This window comes from Perognathus longimembris, chromosome 3 (assembly GCF_023159225.1).
Source record: "Perognathus longimembris pacificus isolate PPM17 chromosome 3, ASM2315922v1, whole genome shotgun sequence".
Classification (NCBI taxonomy): Eukaryota; Metazoa; Chordata; class Mammalia; order Rodentia; family Heteromyidae; genus Perognathus; species Perognathus longimembris.
In genome coordinates, this window is record NC_063163.1 from 79,830,235 (window position 1) to 79,849,605 (window position 19,371).

A 19,371-nucleotide genomic window follows, 5' to 3' on the forward strand; every position below is an offset into this window, starting at 1 on the left:
CAACACCTTGTCAACAAAATTTAATTAATAAAATTAAAAAAAAATAAAAACAGGGCTGGGAATATGGCCTAGTGGCAAGAGTGCCTGCCTCGTATACATGAGGCCCTGGGTTCGATTCCCCAGCACCACATATACAGAGAATGGCCAGAAGTGGCGCTGTGGCTCAAGTGGCAGAGTGCTAACCTTGAGCAAAAAGAAGCCAGGGACAGTGCTCAGGCCCTGAGTCCAAGCCCCAGGACTGGCAAAAAAAAAAAAAAAAAAAAAAAAAACAGAGCCTGGCACACTAACAGTGCTCCCAAGATGTAGACAAAGTCTAGAGCAGTGCTTAACATAGGTTCGAGGCAGACTGACTGTGAATCCTCACTCGGCCACATACCAGCCACAGCCCTGCGTTTCCCTGCGTTCTAACATGGGAACTGTAATAACTTGCCTTCGTGTCTGGACAACTGTGTGGGGACACATTTAGGATCATTCCCTACATCAGCTAACCACCATTAGCCAAGGCTACTCCTCGTACCATTCCCAAGGAGCGCACTCAGGGTAACCAGTACCGGGCCAGTTTCTGCCAAGTACTCCATAAAAATGCAGTGCCACCAGCTTCTTCGCTTGCCAAGTCAGTGGAAGGTTCCTGAGACTACCCCTAAGAATGAAGCATGAGGTGAAAGGGAAAAAGGAAGCAAATCAAAACAAGCAGCACAGATATATGCAGCAGATTTCTAAGAAACAGGGGAGACTTAGAAACAATGCCCCAGAGAGACTGGCGGAGGAGAGGCCAACAGAGAAAGGTACCAAAGTCAAGAAGGTAACCCAGGGGCTGGGCAGGCATCGGCTGGGGTGGGGAGTGACAGTGAAGATCTGTGAACTCTGGCCTGCTGGGAGCAGTGCAATATGGGGAAGCTGTGGGGCTTTCCATGCTAAGCACACACGTCCCCTGGCTGGTGTGCACAGGCCTTCCTCACAGCCTGGCAATTCATGGCTTTCTACCCTTCCTGGTGATGCCTGCCAGACTGGACTGCAGCCTTGCCTCTTACAGTGCATCTGGGACAGCAAAGGGCAGGAACGCTCCTCAGTATCCAGTCAGTCGTGTGTGTAATCTAGTACTTGGGCCCCGGGGAGAGTTTGGGACAGACCGGCCATGTTGATACGAAGCAGGGTCTCCCTTCTGGGAGCCTCAGTTTCCTTGTGTGACAACACAGAGGAAGGTGACATGCACTAGAACATTTTGCCTGGCCCAGTGCTAATGGGAAATGGCAGAAGTAGGGAGAAGTCCTGGCTTTAAGGCTACCTGGCTTTAAGACAAACTTCTGCACATGCTCCTTCTCAGCTGTGTGAGCTCTGACAAAGCTGTTACTCTCTGGGCCTTTGTTTCCTCAGCTGTAGCATGAGCTGCATTCCTACCTTGGTGCGCACTGTTGCAAAGATGAAATGCAATCACACCTGGAAGGCTTGGCACAGCTAGCTGCTATGTCTCATGACCACTCTTCTAGCCCTCTGTGTCACCACCCCTGTCCCATCTGCCCCAGTCCCACAGATATCAGGGCTTCTTCCAACAAATACTATCTTCAAATTAACTCAGCACCCTGCCACCTGGTTAATACTAATTTACATACAAGATACTGTATGCGCAAAGGCAAGTCAGTGTGGCAAGGATAGCCAGTCTCGGCTCTCTGATACAACCTAGAGCTCTAACAGTAAACACCCCCGTGCAGGGCACCCATGGCGGGCAGCCGAGCCCCAGAGTTGCTGCCCTGCCCGCTTACAGAAACCAGGGTTGTATGTTCCTGAAATGTTCCATTTGGACAACACATTACTATGGCGATGTTTTGTTTTGTTCTGAAAGAAAGGACAAAAACACAATCAGTCCCAAGGGCTTCCAGATGAAAAAGTGAATCAATCACTGAAAACCCACTGAGGTTCTGGAAAAAAACAAGTTCAAGCACATGTTTGGAACCGCTGCCTCATGGCCTCCATTTCCCACGTGAAAGCGCGTGAAGAAAAGGCGAGCAGAGAAGAGGAACTCGCAGGCTGGGGCTTCCTGAGTAGGAAAGTGCAGGGAGTTTGATGGTTTTATTTTTCAAGCCATCAAATGTAAATCACACACCAAATGTTTCCAGGCCCTGCTCTCCTATTTTAATCACCCACCATGAACTTGCTACTGGGCTAGGTGCTCAGGATCTAGCCAGGAAGTTGCCCCTACCAAAAGCCATGCTTTGAAAAACTAGGGGAGGACTGCAGAGGGAAGATGGTCTTAGGACACTCCGAGCCTGCAGAGTTGGGAGCAGCTGCAGACCAGCGCACAGACTATAGCCCACAGCCCCAGAAACACCAGGCCCCTCAGCCCAGTGGCACCCACGGGGCAGGGCACAGCATCACACCATCTCCCAAAGGACCACAAATCAAAGATGAACCCTGATCTTCTTACCAAGGTAAGTGGCCCAGACATAATCTGTACAAACTGAAAAAGTGGGGAGTCACAACATCACTTCTATTTCTATCTTTTGATTTCAAGATGTAAAGATTAATAGAAAGTTTTACAACAGAAGCTGAAAGGAAAGAAGGCCAAGGTGTTGGAAAGGAGCGCAAGTGGAAGCCAGCCCCTACCTAAGCAATGGCCTGGGGGTCCTCTCAGTGGCTAGGAGGGCATTGGGCCCGCAGCACCTCTCCCCTGTCAAGTGGCACCACACCTGGCCTGCAGCAGCACAGGGATGTTCTCTATATCCAGCTGAAAACAATGGCAACCTTCATCTGCCAACAGCTACCCATCTGCTTCTGCTGAGGCCACAAGAACAGAGCAGAGACAAAGCAAGAGGAGCAGCAATGCTTGCATCAATTCTCTCTCTCTGTTTATGAACGAAGTTTTGGGATTTCCCCTGCTTCCTCTACAGTACTGGTGTTTGAACTCAGGCATTTCACTTGCTAGGCAGGTGTTCTATTATTTGAGCCATACCTCCAGCCCTACCCAGCCCTAAGTTTTTTACTTATTCTTCCTTTTTTTTTTCTTTGTTATTATAAAGGTCATGTAGAGCAGTGGTTCATGCCTGTAATCCTAGCTACTGAGGAGGCTGAGATCTGAGGATCACGGTTCAAAGCCAGGCCTGGCAGGAAAGTCTATGAAACTCTTATATACAATTAACCACCAGAAAACTGGATGTGGTGCTAGCCTTCAGCTGAAGAGCTCAGGGACAGTGCCTAGACCCAGAGTTCAAGCCCCATGACTGACAAAAAAAAAAAGGAGGTCATATACAGAGGGGAGTTTCTGATTTCTTAAACACAATTTTCAGGGCTCGGAATGTGGCTTAGTAATAGAGTGCTTGCCTAGCATGCACGAAACCCTAGGTTCAATTCCTCAGTACCACATAAACAGAAAGAGCCAGAAGTAATGCTGTGGCTCAAGTGGTAGAGTGCTAGTCTTAAGCAAAAGAAGCTCAGGGACAGTGCCCATTCCCTGAGTTCAAGCCTCAGGACTGGCAAAAAACAAAACAAAAGGCAAAATACACAGTTTTCAGGACTCTAACTGGGGGTGGTATTAACATTTGCATTGTGAGCCAATGACTAATCATATTATACACAGTTCATCATATTATGGATAGCATGCATAATATGATAAAGCAATGATCATAGAGCAAAGTGCTCTAATTTATTACCCTGTGCACCTTGAGAACCAGACTCTCAAAGCAAAAGGAAAGCAGACAGAGACAGTAGCAAACTCAGGCGTGAAGTGAACTAGATATTAAAATAATACAAGGCCTTGTATCTTTATCTGAATATTCACTCTCTAGCTCCTTTACTAAATCATTTAAAAAATGATCACTATGTTGTAATGCTGACACTCCCTAGCACCCAGTCCAAGATGTAGAAACATCATTTTCTAATTCAAAGACACCAAGATCTTCTGAAGGAAGCAGTGGCTTCAAAGTCTGGGCGAAGATGTCCAAGGAAAGCGTGAAACACCTTACTGTTTCAGACAAGGAAGTTGTAAAACACCACTGAAACTGGGGTCATTGCAAATGACCTCAGAAGCTTGAAGACGTTCTCATTAGCAAAGACAGGACAAACTGAGCTTTGAGCTTCAAGAAATAGAGCAAATTGAAACCCATTAAATATATTCACATCTCTGACATCAAAGTGAAATGAAAGGAAGAAAAATATCCCTAACGGGTCACCTTCACAGGATAACCAAGAGCCCAGTCATTCCCTTAAAAACTGGGTAAATGAAAATCAATATTTATTCCTCTCCTCTGTGAGAGGTGACACTAGGTCACTAAAGAACCAGGAAGTATGGTACTGGTGGTTCTTGCCTGTAAGCCTAGCTATTCAAGAAATTGAGATCTAGTCTGTACAAAACCAGCCAGGGGGCAGGAAAAGACTCTTATCTCCAATGAACCACAAAACCAGAAGTGGTGTTGTGGCTCAAGTGATAGAGCACTAGCCTTGAAAAAGAAAAAGAGCTCAGGAATGGCATCCAGCCTGGAGTTCAAGCCCTAGACCCAAAGAATCAGGAAGAAGAGGGACTATCACCTCATAAAAATTTACCACATAAAAACTGAAAACAAGCCAGACACTGATGGCTAACTCTTATAATCCTACTAGCCAAAGATCTGAGGATTGTGGTTCAAAGCCAGCCAGGCAGGCAAGTCCCAGAGTCTCTTATTTCCAACTAACCACCAAAAAGCTGAAAGTGAAGCTATGACTCAAGCAGCAGAGCACTAGCTTGTGCAAAACAAGCTCAGGATAGCACCTAGACCCTGAATTTAAGCCTCTGGACCAGCACAAAATAAATAAATAAATAAATTTTAGAAAAGGAAAGGCATAAATATTAGAACGATGATTTTGTAGCCCTTTAATTATTGACTAGATGGAGGCATTCAGCCCCCACACCTGCACAAATCAAACAAGAGTGAAAAGCATACACCATGTGCCTGCTGAGTTAACTAGCAAGTCTCACCCAAGGAGCTACACACGGATCTGTAGTATGTGAACCAGGGGGCAACAGGCAAAATCCAGACAGCTGAACAGCGTGGGCCAAAGGTCATAATTCTTCAACACATAGATAGAAGGGGGGAAAAGAATAAGGAATCCACAAACCTATCAAGGTGTTTTAACCAGCCAGGTAAAGTCACAGTGTTTAGAGATGCACACTTGCATGACTAACATAATAAGAAGGACAAGGGCATGAATAAAATAGAAGTCCATTATTCTGATATCAGGAGAGTATGATGAGCTAGGGAGGCAGGCAGTAGTGGGAGGAGACTGAGGAAGGTCCTAACATGGAAGCAGCTTCCCCGTGCTCACGGTCTAAGAAATTACTCAGTCTACTCTTTAGTTTAAAAGCACTGTTTTGTTTTGTTTGGGTTTTGGTGTTTGTTTTTTTTTTGTCTGTCATGGAGCTTGTACTGCCTGAGCTCTTTTTTTGTTCAGGACTAAATAGTGCTCTACCACTTGAGCCACAGCCCCACTTCCAGTTTCTGGTGGTTAATTGGAGAATAGGTTCATGGTCTTTCCTGCCCGGGCTGGCTTTGAACCATGATCCTCAGATCTCAGCCTCCTGAGTAGCTAGGATTATAGGCATGAGCCATCAGTATTTGGACAGGAAGAAAGAGAGATGGATCAAAACTGCCCTTTAGAAGCTTAAGACTCAGTAGCACATTCTAGTGTTCCTTTCCTTTTGCAAAATGTGTTGCAGGTAGTAAAAGGATCCCCTTAGCAAGGCCTACTAAACAGAACAATTTCTCTTAACAATAGCATGACAGGCTACAACTGCCAAAATGAGCAGATCATGGAGAAGCCAGAAACCCTTGAGGAAAAGCGGGTAGACATTTAAATCACACAGTTCTGGAATTAATTTGTTTGTGTAAAATAATTGCAATTAATAAAGTGTTCGAAACAATGAAGCCATATTTTGGGCCACAGACAGGAAAAAGGAAAATCAAAATAGCATGGCACTGCAAGCGCTCCACCTGCCTACCATGACCTAGACTACCCTCACTGGCCCGGGGGAAATAGCATTCTCTATCTTGTTCATGGTCTTCAACATGTTTGGGGCAAGGACTGAAAAATGGATCCAAACCAATAATCCTATTCAAGGCTAAAGCCTGGAACAAAGAACAAGACTCTCTGTGCTAGAAAGTACTTTGGAGCTCATACCTGCAACCCTGGCTCCTCAAGAGGCTGTGCAATTTGAGGATGGAGGTGAGAAGCCAGCTCAGGAGGACAAGACCCAGACCCTTATCTCCAATTAACCAGCAAAAACTCAAGTGGAGCTGGAGCTATGGCTCAAGTGGTAGAGCACCAGCCTTGCGTGAAAAATGCCATACAAGAACCGAGGCCCCAGTACAGACAACAACAAAAAGAAAAAAAGGAAGTACTTTTGAGCGGAGCATGGTAATGTTTGCCAACAGGCCCAGCTACTCAGAAGGGAGCGGGAGAAGGATCACTTGAGCCCAGCAGTTCAAGACTAGTCTGGGTAACAGCAAGACTCAGCTTCCAAACAAACTAGAGCAATGACAACTGCCCCCCTCTCCACCCCCTCCCCGCCCCCAAAGTATCCCAAAGCCTGGTTTCATACATAAGCTACTTGTAGACTCTAAAAGGACTATAAAGAACTTACAGGGATTTGTGTTTCATGAAAAAAGATTCTTGAGCAGTGTCCACCACAGAGCAAGCGTGCGCCTTCTGACGCGACCTCAGAACAAGCTCTTGTTAAACTCTCCTCTCTCAGTGCTCATCACTCTGCTCACTGTGTGGCGTCTTACTGCATTGGAATATACAGTCTGTGCCTGCAGTTTCACTTTTTGGAGTGAGGTGTCATGTAGCCAAATGGCATTCACAGGCCAGGAGTCACTTTGCTTGTTCTAAAATCCTCCCCACAGAGCAGATGTGAGCTATCAATATGCACATGCATGTACATATTCATATAGAGAACAAATACAATACAAGCGACTGGTGCAAGGCTTGTAAAGGGCCATTTGCAGGTAAGCCTTAAGGTCATGACATCCTCATGTAATCCAATATATAGGCAAAATCACTATGATTTTCTGTCCCCACCCCCCCCCCCTTTTTTTTTGGCCAGTCATGGGGCTCGAACTCAGGGCCTGCGCACTGTCCCTGACTTTTTTTTTTTTTACTTTTCCTTCCTTCCTCCCTCCCTCCCTCCCTCCCTCCCTCCCTCCCTCCCTCCCTCCCTTTCTTTCTTTCTGCCAGTCCTGGGGCTTGGACTCAGGGCCTGTGCACTGTCCCTGGCTTCTTCTTCTTTTTTTTTTTTTTTTTTAGGATTTTATTTGCTAATCTTTCTTTCTTTCTTTCTTTCTTTCTTTTTTGCCAGTCCTGGGGCTTGGACTCAGGGCCTAAGCACTGTCCCTGGCTTCTTTTTGCTCAAGGCTAGCACTCTGCCTCTTGAGCCACAGCTCCATTTCTGGCCTCTTGTATATGTGGTGCTGGGGAATCGAACCCAGGGCTTCATGTATACAAGGCAAGAGCTGGCTTCTTTTTGCTCAAGGCTAGCACTCTACCACTTCAGCCACAGCGCCACTTCTGGCCTTTTCCGTTTATGTGGTGCTGAGGAACTGAACCCAGGGCTTCATGCATGCAAGGCGAGCAATCTACCAGTAGGCCACATTTCCAACCCTGTCCCATCTCTTTCTTTTTGGGTACCAGTACTGGGATTGAACTCAAGGACTAGGTGCTTACTTGTCCTTCAGCTTTTTTGCTCACAGCTGGCACTCTACTACTTAATCCACACCTCCAGTTCCAGCTTTTTGGTGGTTGATTGGAGATAAGAGTCTTATTTTCCTGCCCACAGTAGTTTTGAACTGGGATCTTCAGATATTAGCCTCCTGAGTGGCTAGGTCTATAGAAATGAGTCACCAATGCCCAGCTGATTTACTGCTTTTTAAGTTCTTTTCTGCTACCACACACTCACGAGGGCACACATACATACTTGAAAGAGAAAGATAAGTTTCAGAGGCCCATTGTACAACTCACTAGGAACTTACCATAACTGTGCAGTCCTCTGAGCCGCTGGCAATGACCTGATCATTGTGCGGGCACCAGTCTATATCCAGCACTGGTCCTGTGTGGCCACATACTGTAGGGTAGGACTTGTCAATTCGACCCGTCTGAAACAAGAGAGAAACAAACTGGTATGTAACATCAACACCACCTGAGTGTATACGCTTTCTCCATTACAATTTACACTCACAACTCTCAACCTATGATGGATGACATTAGTGTGTCAGTGAGTATAAATCTGTCAATCTCCATGTCTAGAAATAGCTAGTACTAAGGATACTCCACCAAATTACAAGGATCCATATTTCCAGGTCTGCATTAATAAAACTCAGCAAAGGGAACTCATAAGTCTTTTTTAACAGAACATAATTCTACAATAACCAACTGTGAGTTATAGATGGATTTTTACAGGGTTAAAAACAAAACAAACCCTTGGTATTATTCAAAATTTAATATGTAACTCTTAATGTAATAAATAATACGGTATCTTTGGATATACAAACTGACAGTTCTCAAAATGATTGGCATTGCTAAAAGTAAAAATAAGTAAATGCTTTGAGACTGCTTAGAGACTAAATGGCAACACTGAAAGGTCTCCACCTCTCCCGTCTTCAGTCACCAGGAACACCAGACAGACAATGGGATGCACACCAACCTAGACCTCACCCCCTTCCAGCTCCATAGCCCAGGAGCACCAGCACTCGTTCATGGTCCACAATGGAAGGGAAAAGGCCAGCCAGGAGACCAGTGGGCAGGTGACAGAGAGGGAATTCATAGGGAACCTGAAAACCACAGATTAAGGAGACACTCCATCTCACTGGTAATTCACAACTGGCAAATGTACAATGTGAACAGAGTAAACAGGGAAGGAGGGGCTCACACAGGGCTCCTATAATTCCTTTGGCAAGCAGAGCAGCCTGGTTCCTGATCCCGGTTCAAAATGACCAAGATGGCATCCATGCAGCATGCAGCCTGTGGGCAGTGTGGGAGGGGGATGGCTCCCCTTTCCATGAGGAAAGGCCTGACTACAGAGCGGCTGGGAGCAGGGGCAGAGGCAGAACACACTCCCCACACACACACACCTCCCCCTCCTCTCTCTCCCCCACACACACAAGTACTTTTGTGACAGACACATACAGGTAGGATACAGACACATCTGAGGAAACAATTTCCCTTGGCAAGGAACAAAACAAAGGGGAATGGTATTTTACCTACATCTGGTTATGCCTTTTTTCCCCAAAAAAAGAGATAGGAAACAAACATAGCAAAATATTAACATCTGGTTAATCTTGTGGGTGAGCACATGCATATCCTATTGTTTTATTTCATATGTTTCCTATTTTGAAAAAAATTAAAAATGATAATGTTAATATATTTTATACTGAAATTTTTTTTTCTTCCAAGAGGCAAAGCCTTTTCTACCTTAATTGTTTTCTCTTGGGGTCTTTTCATTCCCACATTGGCCCTAGCAAACCACATTTGGCATCCTTGATGGCAAAGCATAGTACTGCACTTGAACTTCCAAGAACAACAGAATGATCTTTTCCAATCTAGACTAAGTAGAACTTTTGGTGAGATACAAATGGATTTTGAGAGGAATCTGGAAGTACTAGTACTAGCTGTGCTTAATTACATACAAAGGAGCATACTACATGACCCTCTGCCCTGCCCTGGTTAAAATTAAACAACCTTGCCTAAAAGTTAATAGTTATTTGTCAGTATTCTTCAAATAAATTTTCTGAGGACTGGGAGTGTGACTCAAGTGGCATAGCACTTTACCAGCAACCATGTGGCTCTGAGTTCCAATCCCACATACACAAACACAGGCACACACATGCACACAAACAGTCCCATTGATTCCATCATTTCTATATAAAACAGCAAAAGCAACCAGGCATGAGGCTCATGCCTATAATCCTAGCTACTAGATCTGAGAATCAAGGTGTACAGTACATCTTATCTCCAATTAATAAGCAAGAAGAGAGAAGTGGAAGTATAGCCTCATTGGTAAAGCACTAGCTGTGAGTAGAAAAAGCCAACTGAGGCCATAGGCCCTGAGTCCAAGTCCCAGAACTGGCAAAACAAAGAAACAAACAAAAAAACCAAAACCAGTAACAGCTAACACTTCTAGGAGACTTACTTTACATGCTGGGAACTGCCTGAAGATCTTTATATCCGTGTCCTCATAGGACCATTAATAATATGGGAATGTAGTCATCCCTACTTTCTAAATACGGGAGACACAGATAAATAAAGTGAAGATGTAGAGACCTAAAATATCCCTTATCTTCTAGACTAGACTAGGACAGGGAAAGAAAATTTCCATTATGCCATGGGCTGTGAATAGGGCACAAAAGTAACGTTAAAGGCATTGGCAGCTGGCCATTAGCCACTGGGAGTTAATAACAAGTGATATTCTGTAAGCAGCTGCTTCCTCTGGCTGTGATGTCACCATAAATCCTTACAACTAATAAACCTAGGAATGTAGCATCATATTGCAGCACAAGAAAAAGGAACTGACTGAATATCTCATAATAGAAAAAGAACAAACGTGAAAAAGAAAGTGAGAGAAAAAGGCATTCTAGTGGGATTTCCATCATTTGGCATACTGAATGTTGACACTTATCAGCTCTCTTGCTTTCAAGGGTTTATATGTGAGTAATTTCTTATATTTGTAACAATCAAACCAAAACAAGAAGAATACATACACCCTCCATCCCTCAAGGACCCATTAGGAAGACTGTAGAGGTGGGCCCACACAAGCTACTGAGGCTGATGTACCCAAAGACCCCTGGAAACTATCATAATAACCGTCACCTGGTAAAGATGAGGAGACATTCTGAAAGATGCTGTGCAACAGGAGCTAATGAGCACCCAGGTCTCAATGTATCCCCAGGACATGCAGCCATCATCAGGTAGTGGAAACACCAAGGAATCCGTGTCTAATTTGCTAGACAGTGTAGGCCATTCAGAAAGACAGCCACCACCTGTTAGAGACAGCATGCTCACCTGCCCCCTTGAAGCAGCACACGGAAATTACTGCTGAGGCTGAGGGCTCATGAGAACTAATACCAGATATTATCCTTTTTTTCTTTTGGCTATGCGTTGATATATGTTAAGAACCTTTCATCCGTTTCCCAAGGCTTTCACATATAATTTCATTCGACTAGCCAATCAATGTATGGTTTTACAAGTCACTCGTTTACATCATCTAGAATTAGTACTAGTTTTTAGCATGGAAATAGAAGGTTTGGCTGGATGTAAAAGGCATTTATATTCCAAGCTTTAATTTTTTGGATTTGTTCATGACTTACTAGCCCCACTATAGAATAACTTTTATTGTGCTTTCTTGCTAAAACCCCAGTAATTGAGATTATCTGAACATCAATTCAAACGGAAGAAAATGACCAGCACAAGCTTTCCAAAAGCTCTGGCCCAGCCCAGTTCATAAAGCTGAGGGTACTATGAAATTGGTCAGGACACTGTCTTACAGTCATTAGTACCTGAAAGATCCTGTGGCTAGCTCAGAGCCAAGCAATATGAACCCAAGGGAAAATTCAACCTCTGAAATCCGGTACAGTTTCCACGGGGCTGGTTTTGAGTGTGCTGCAGCCAGCAACCCTCACTGTGGCACAAAACATACTAGACACCCTAATATTTGTTTTGTGTTTGAAGAAAGTTCTTAGACATTTCAAAGGAGAGCTCCAAAAATAGCAGAGCTAGCAGGGTACTTAGTGGGTCACACCTATAATCTTAGCCACTCAGAAGGCTGAGATCTGAGGACTGAAGCCAGCCCAGACAGAACAGTCTGCAAAGACTCCAAGTAACCAGCAAAATGCTAGAGTGGAGGCATAGCTCAAATGGAAGAACACTATCTATGAATGCTCGAGGTCCTGAGTTCATACTGGTATGGGCACACACAAAAAAAACAACAACAAACCAACAACAGAGCTCCTAGAAAGGGCTTACATCTCTCAACTAAGCCTATCAAATTAGGTGCCATTTTTCTCCAATGGATTTTTTTTCAAAGGGGAGAGAAAAAAATCAAAATATAAACATCAATAAGTATGAAACTATAATAGCTCCAAAAAGCAATGTTTACCATTTAGAGGTATATAAAATTCACATAACATTTAAGAAACTATGTTTCTAATCTGTAAGGTTATTTACCATCAACTTCAAATAAAACCACAACAGCTTCTATGTAGTTCTAATAGTGTATCTGCCTTATACTTCATTCCAAAAAGGAATCCATAATTAAGAAGTACACCCAAACAGCCATGGTGATGCATGCTGTAATCCCAGAACTCAGAAGGCTGAGGCAGGAAGATCCTGGGTTACATAGTACAACCAGTCTCAAAAATACAAAATGACAAAAATCACCACTGACAGCCATAAAATCACCTTTAGGGGCTGGGAATATGGCAAGAGTGCTTGTCTCATATACGTGAAGCCCTAGGTTCGATTCCTCAGTACCACATATATAGAAAACGGCCAGAAGTGGCGCTGTGGCTCAAGTGGTAGAGTGCTAGCCTTGAGCAAAAAGAAGCCAGGGACAGTGCTCAGGCCCTGAGTCCAAGCCCCAGGACTGCCCCCCCCCAAAAAATTGCCTTTAATATACACAACAAATAGAAAATATCCCATATATATGTTTCAATAAAGTTGTTTGGGGGGGGGAGAGAAAGGAGTGTATGTGTGTGTCAGTCCTGGAGCTTGAACTCAGGACCCTATCCCTGAAGGGTTTGATTTTTTTTTTTTTTGGTCGGTCATGGGGCTTGAACCCAGGGCCTGGGTGCAGTCCCTGAGCTTTTTTATTCAAGGCTACTAATACTCTACCACTTTGAGCCACAGCACCACTTTCCATTTTTAAGTGGTTAACTGGAGTTAAGAGTCTCATGGGGACTTTATTGCCCAGGCTGGCTTTGAACCCCAATCCTCAGATCTCAGCCTCCTGATTAGCTAGGTTTAAGGTGTGAGCCCCAAGTGCCCAGCTTTTGTTTTTACTCAAGGCTAGTGCTCCACCACTTGCAACACTGCTCCACATTCTGCTTTTTGGTGGTTAATTAGAGCTAAGTTTCACAGACTTTCTTGCCTAGGCTGGCTTCAAACCACAATCCTCAAATCTCAGCCTCCTGAGTAGCTAGGATTGTAGGCGTGAGCCATGGGTACCTGGCTTATTCTGGGTACATTTTTTTTAAAGGAGCCAAAGGTACTTGCAGGTATATCCTCCCACTGTTGCCTCTAATATAGCCTACATATCACACAAAAGACCACAGAGATTGAGCTCTTAATGTTACAGGGCTTCTCACATAATTGTTTTCAACCCATGCATTGGCTCTTTCAATATAGTCTTAGGACTAATTAATAATCATTGGCTCTCTCAAGAATAGAAACACTCGGGCTGGGGATATAGCCTAGTGGCAAGAGTGCCTGCCTCGGATACACGAGGCCCTAGGTTCAATTCCCCAGCACCACATATACAGAAAACGGCCAGAAGCGGCGCTGTGGCTGAAGTGGCAGAGTGCTAGCCTTGAGCGGGAAGAAGCCAGGGACAGTGCTCAGGCCCTGAGTCCAAGGCCCAGGACTGGCAAAAAAAAAAAAAAAAAAAAAAGAATAGAAACACATAATATTATGTTTAAAAGCACACTGCACTTCACCCAGCAGGCGTACTCTTCTCATAACTAACTCAAAGTTTCTATCTTTTTTAAATTTTTGTGTGTGGTACTAAGGAATTGAACCCAGGGCTTCTTGCATGATAGGCAAGCACTCTACTGCTAAGCCATATTCCCAGCCCTTATAACTAACTCAAAGGGGATCAACTCCCATGGTGATAACTGACATAAGACATCTATCAATCAAATCCGTGCTCTCCACATGATGATGCTCAGGTATTCCACATGTCATTCCTTCCTAGCTTACATCCTGGAGTGTCATGGTGCTGGCCTGTGCTATGCCCCTGCTCCCTCATCTAGGGCAGCACAGGCAGCTGGCTCTCTCTCTCCAGCCCTCCCTAACTTCTCACCTGTGGTCCTCATGCTGGCCACACCACCTGCATCAGAGCCTATAAACTCTCCTAAGCTTGCACGTTAGGAAAAATGAGTATCAAAACCATTTGATGGTCAGATTGGTTGGAATACATTGTAAATATGTGTGGAAAAGTACCAGTGAAATCCCACAAATACAACTAATGCAAGCCAATAAAAAAAAAAATATCAAACTTCAAGAACCACTGATGTGGCTTTGGGGTGGTAAAGGAGAAGGCTGAGTCTCACACATGTGTGCTGGGAAGCAGAGGAAAAGTTTTCAGTCCAAGCATAAGGGCTCCATTCACACTGTGCAGAGTTCAAAGGAGTCAGAAAAGGACATCTATTGAAGTGGGTTTTCCTTTTTCCTCCAACTTCCTTTTTCTTATGACAGAGTTATTTATGAGGTACGTGTTCCCTTGGAATCTCTTAAGCCTCCGCTGTTCCTTAGGGAGGAGCTTTGGTGACTGTGGTCAGGGACAAGGCAAGTGGCATGGGTAACAAGGCAGGTACCGCAAAGGCCCACAATAATGATCTAGTAACGGGTTACCTGGTGTCTTGAGAGTGACAGCTCACAGCCCCAGAATAAAACATCCGGAGGTTTTACTTTAAGGGAAGCAGAAACACCAAGCTTGGTGTGCTGGTGTTAGTCTTGAGCACAAAAGCTCAGGGACAGCACCCTGGCCCTGAGTTCAAGCCCCAAGACTAGCGTCAGGGGGCTGGGGATATGGCTTAGTGGCAAGAGCGCTTGCCTCGTATACTTGAAGCCCTGGGTTCGATTCCCCAGCACCACATATACAGAAAATGGCCAGAAGTGGCGCTGTGACTCAAGTGGCAGAGTGCTAGCCTTGAGCAAAAAGAAGCCAGGGACAGTGCTCAGGCCCCGAGTCCAAGGCCCAGGACTGGCAAAAAAAAAAAAAAAAATCAAGACTAGCGTCAGGAAAAAATAACTGATTTAATACTGCATAGTCCAGGTTAAAACACATGAAGAACTTGAGAGCAAATTCTAGTAATATCTTATTATCTGAAAGCCAGCAAATGACATGGTTATGTTTTCTTATTCAACTATGTCTAAATATACAATAGCAACCTGTTTTCCCCAACTATCTGACTTAAGAAAACATTTGTACAGCGAAAACCTAATACTTCCTGCTCATCACTGCAGATGATTAATTCCACATGATGCTTCTGAGATGAGAATAAACAAAAGCCAGGGATTAACACGAAGTAGAACCTAGTCAAAGTAAAATGCATCCTGAAAGCAAAGGCAGACATACCAAAGAACCAACTACAGGTGTGAGAGCACTGTCGGAAATTAGAGCACCCACCCTTAGGATCAGAAAGGACATCAATTGGTTGCCTAATTCCTGTTAGTAAGCAAAGTACACTGGAGATGTCTCCACTGGGATTTTCTTAGAAGAACAAACTTCAGGGCCAGTACTTCCCATCGCAGCTCTGCAGTTTATCCACAGCCTCAGAATGAAAGTCCACCCTTCCTGAAGTGGAGATTTTTTTTTTAATTTGAAGAAAAAACAAAAATAATTACTTGGTGGGTTTTTTTTGGGGGGGGAGGGCAGGGAAAGTCTTATGGGGGGGAGGGGGAGCCTGCAGGCTCCATGGCCCGGCTGTTCAAATCTTGTAGAGTTGTAAACAAGCTAGAGGACTGGAGTGCAGACCCAATTCAGTAGCCTGTATCACTTACACATGCTTAGCGCTCAGCCAGAAATGAAACCCGAGTCACCATAGGGAGCAGACATGTGCTGCATCCCTGGCATCCCGGCTCAGTCTTCCCTGACTGTACTTTCAGGTCCTACCCCTAACCAGCAGAGATCCCCAACTTGGTGGGAACAGTTTGCTACATATGGCTATAAAGTGGCTTCTGGGCAGATCACAACTGCAAAACTGTGTTCACTCCACATTTCAGAGCAACCTGTACTCAGAACCTTGCTTGGCCAGAGCCAAAGCCACATCTCCAGCCCGAGGCCATCCTGGTTCACACAGAAGGCTTTGGCCCACAGCACAGGCCTGGTCTGCGTACACCCACACACACTCTCCAGAAACCCAGGAAAGAGTTAAACATTCTTTGCACTTGACTCGTGGCTTTTCTTCACCACACATTCCCAGATCCCACCATTCCCTGAGCCACTGTGCAGCCAATCAAAGCAAAGGAAGGAAATTATCCTGGCCAGCTGTCAGGCACGGAGCTCTGATGGCCATATATGGTAAAAACCACTGTCAGAGCTTGTCAGGCCTGCAGGCCGGCTGCTGTGGACATATCTGTGAACTGCAGCAGCAGAAGCTGCCCAGGAAATGCACAAAGGACAGGCCGCCAGCTCATCTCTGGGGAGTGGGGGAAGGGGCGGGCAGAACCGTCATCTGCCAGGGCATACTCAGAGTGAGTCACAGCCACTCACTGTCATCAGAAACAGCCCCCAGGGCACATTGTGAGGTTCCTTCTGCCAGGACTTTGTGCTCCATTGTTAACTGGATGTCTCGCTCCTCCTTGCCCCTCCAGAGGCTGTGGAAAACACAGGCACCAGGGAGAAAATAAAAATGAAAAGGCCCTTCTGTGGCACTTCATGTGGTAATGAGGCTGCGCAGTATGCCTATGGCTGGCAGCTCAGTGACATAATTTGGAGGCCATTGTTCTGCACCTGGTGCCCTCCCCCTGCATCCTCCACTCCTCCCTAGCACCCCCAGCCTTTCATAGCCCACACACTTGACAGTTTAAGGTGCTCTGAGCATTGGACAATCTATTTCAGTAGGGAGTGAATGGGCAGGCCACAACACATGATAGGACATGGAATAAAAATCCTCTACCCATAAACCAATGCTACCAAATGCCAAGCACCCACATCTGTACAAAGGTCTACTGGCACTGTTACCCTAGCTCCAAATCCGATCACTGCTGTTTGCAAAAATGAAAATTGCCCGTCAGCATGTACAGCAGGCAGAGATGCAGCCAATGCAAATCCAGCAGGTGCTGGCAGTAACTGTGGATCCCACAGAAAAGCACCATCAGGAGGCTGCCATTCCTTTTGAAGCAGCCCATGAAAGAAGGCACTTACCAGCCCTGCGCCTGACACTTACACCAGCCCTCAGTAAACTGAACTGCAGGGATTTCATCATCACTGCCGCTGCTTCCACACAAGGCTGGGCATAGACCAAGCATTTCCAAACCTTACGACAATGCTCTGAGCTGACACAATCAAAACCTGGGCAAACAATATTACTTGTTTTTGTTACTAAGCTTTCTATCCAGACAAAGAATGCAAAGGATTAAGTGTCAATAGACCACAGTTTCTATACCAAGAAACCCCTTCACACCCAGTAGGAAAAATGGTAACAACAACAACAACCAAAAAAAAATCTACATGAACAAATTAAAGAAAAATCCAGAGAACTGATTTCTAAACCCACCATAGACCCCACAGTCAGGTGCTCAGTCCAGGACTGGCACAGGCAGGAATGGCAACAACCCTCCTGAAGGCCAAACTGAAACTCTACTTGGGAAAGGCCCCTCCAAACACAGGCTTATCTCGCTTTAAGAAGGACAGCAGTCACTGCCTCCTCCTGAAGATGATACAGAAGAACAAAGGCCATGCTGATCCTGTTACACAGGTGATGCTACATGCTTATTCTGGCTTCTGATCAAGGAAAATTACACTAGATGTGAAGAGTCAAGAAATGCATGATTTTTCTACCAAAAAGCTATCCGTCATCTACCATTCCTTTCAAGATGGCACGTCTACATAGTTGGTGAGGTGATGGCAGCTGTGGATTGAAGGGCCTGAGGACCCCTCTATGACTTAAGTGTCCTCACAATATGATAGCTCCAAGAGACAAAGTCAAAGCTAGTGGGCTTTGAGGGACTGGTCCCAGAAGCTGCAGTCCTCAGTTCCACCACACCCCGTGCTCACATAGTTCAGCCCTATGGATGCTGATGGAGTCACACAATAGAATGAACAGAGTGACAACCATCACTTGACTCCATCTTGGGGTCTGTGTACCGCAATATGGGCAGGTAAGATTTGGGGAAGCTTGTACAAAAGGTCCCATACACATTTCCAAGTAGCCTTTGAACAGGTGGCCCTTGTACCAGTAGCCTGTGCAAAAGCCACCACACAAATATCATTCCATTTACATCCTCTATCCAAGCAAGTCACTGAGATCAAGAGCATATAATTCTATCCATTATCCCCATCTGTTACGAGAATGAGGAAATAGTTACAGTACACTGTAATGATGCAGGCTGTGGTATTGGACAAGCAACTAAGAGAAATGAAAGGATGATTTCCTCGGCTCAGCAACTCACTGGTAATGCATGAGCTGGGTATTAAGAAGAATAAGAATTAATAAGAAGAACTAACCAAGTACTTATTAGAAACTCAGGATACTGAAAGAAATGAAAATCAAAATGTCTTCATTAATAAACATGGCACATACTGCTAAAGAAGCCCTTTCTGACCCAAGTCCTATAAAAGATTTAAGTCCTAGGGCTGGGAGTGTGGATTAGTGGCAGAGTGCTGGCCTAGCATACATGAAACCCTGGGTTCGATTCCTCAGTACAATATACACAGAAAAGGCCAGAAGTGGTGCTGTAGCTCAGTAGTAGAATGCTAGCCTTGTGCAAAAGAAGGTCAGGGACAGTGCCCAGGCCCTGAGTTCAAGCCCCAGGACTGGCCAAAAAAAAAAAGACTTAAGCCCTAATGCCCTTTGGCAGCTATTATATAGGTAATGAATCAATTTCTCTCTTATGCATCTAGAAGACTCTATGCACCATTGCTTGCAAGAACTGTCAACTAAATGATTTTCTGAAGGACTGAATTCTGTGCCAAAATGCTACTTGAAAAGATAGCAAGATGCATGGATAAGAGTGTTCATGGAGACTCAACTAGATTCCAAATATTTCAGTACACAGTACCCAAAACAAATGGGAAAAACATTTAACTGTGGATAAAGAAATACTGTGCAGCTATACCAAGGAACTAGAAAAAGAGAGGGAAAGACAGGGACCCAAAGATTAGCAGAGACCTGACTATACAACCCCACCTCATCATAGCCCAGACCAAGTCTCCTCCCATCACAGATACTGCAAGGACAAAATCATCTATCACTTCAAGTCCCTTCACAGCAGGAACAGCCGAGGGAGAGAGCAATTAGAGAAAAGAGAGGCCATGCAGTTTGCATCCTCCATCAAGTCAATGTCCAGATATCAAGCACATATAGTTCTTCTGGGCACCAGTGGCTCACACCTCACTACTCAGGGGGCTGAGATCTGACAATGAGGTTCAAAGCCAACCTGGGCAGGAAAGTCTGTGAGACTCTTATCTCCAACTAG

General features: G+C 44.9%; 1 protein-coding gene across 1 annotated transcript in view; it reads right to left on the bottom strand.

Moving 5' to 3' along the window:
• The window catches only part of Coro1c (coronin 1C), a 70,755-nt gene that overhangs the window by 15,691 nt on the left and 35,693 nt on the right, over positions 1–19,371 (bottom strand). Inside the window, exon 3 of the mRNA XM_048342767.1 lies at positions 7,992–8,114. Coding sequence (XP_048198724.1) covers positions 7,992–8,114 — 123 coding nt within the window. The remainder of the gene's footprint in view (positions 1–7,991; positions 8,115–19,371) is intronic.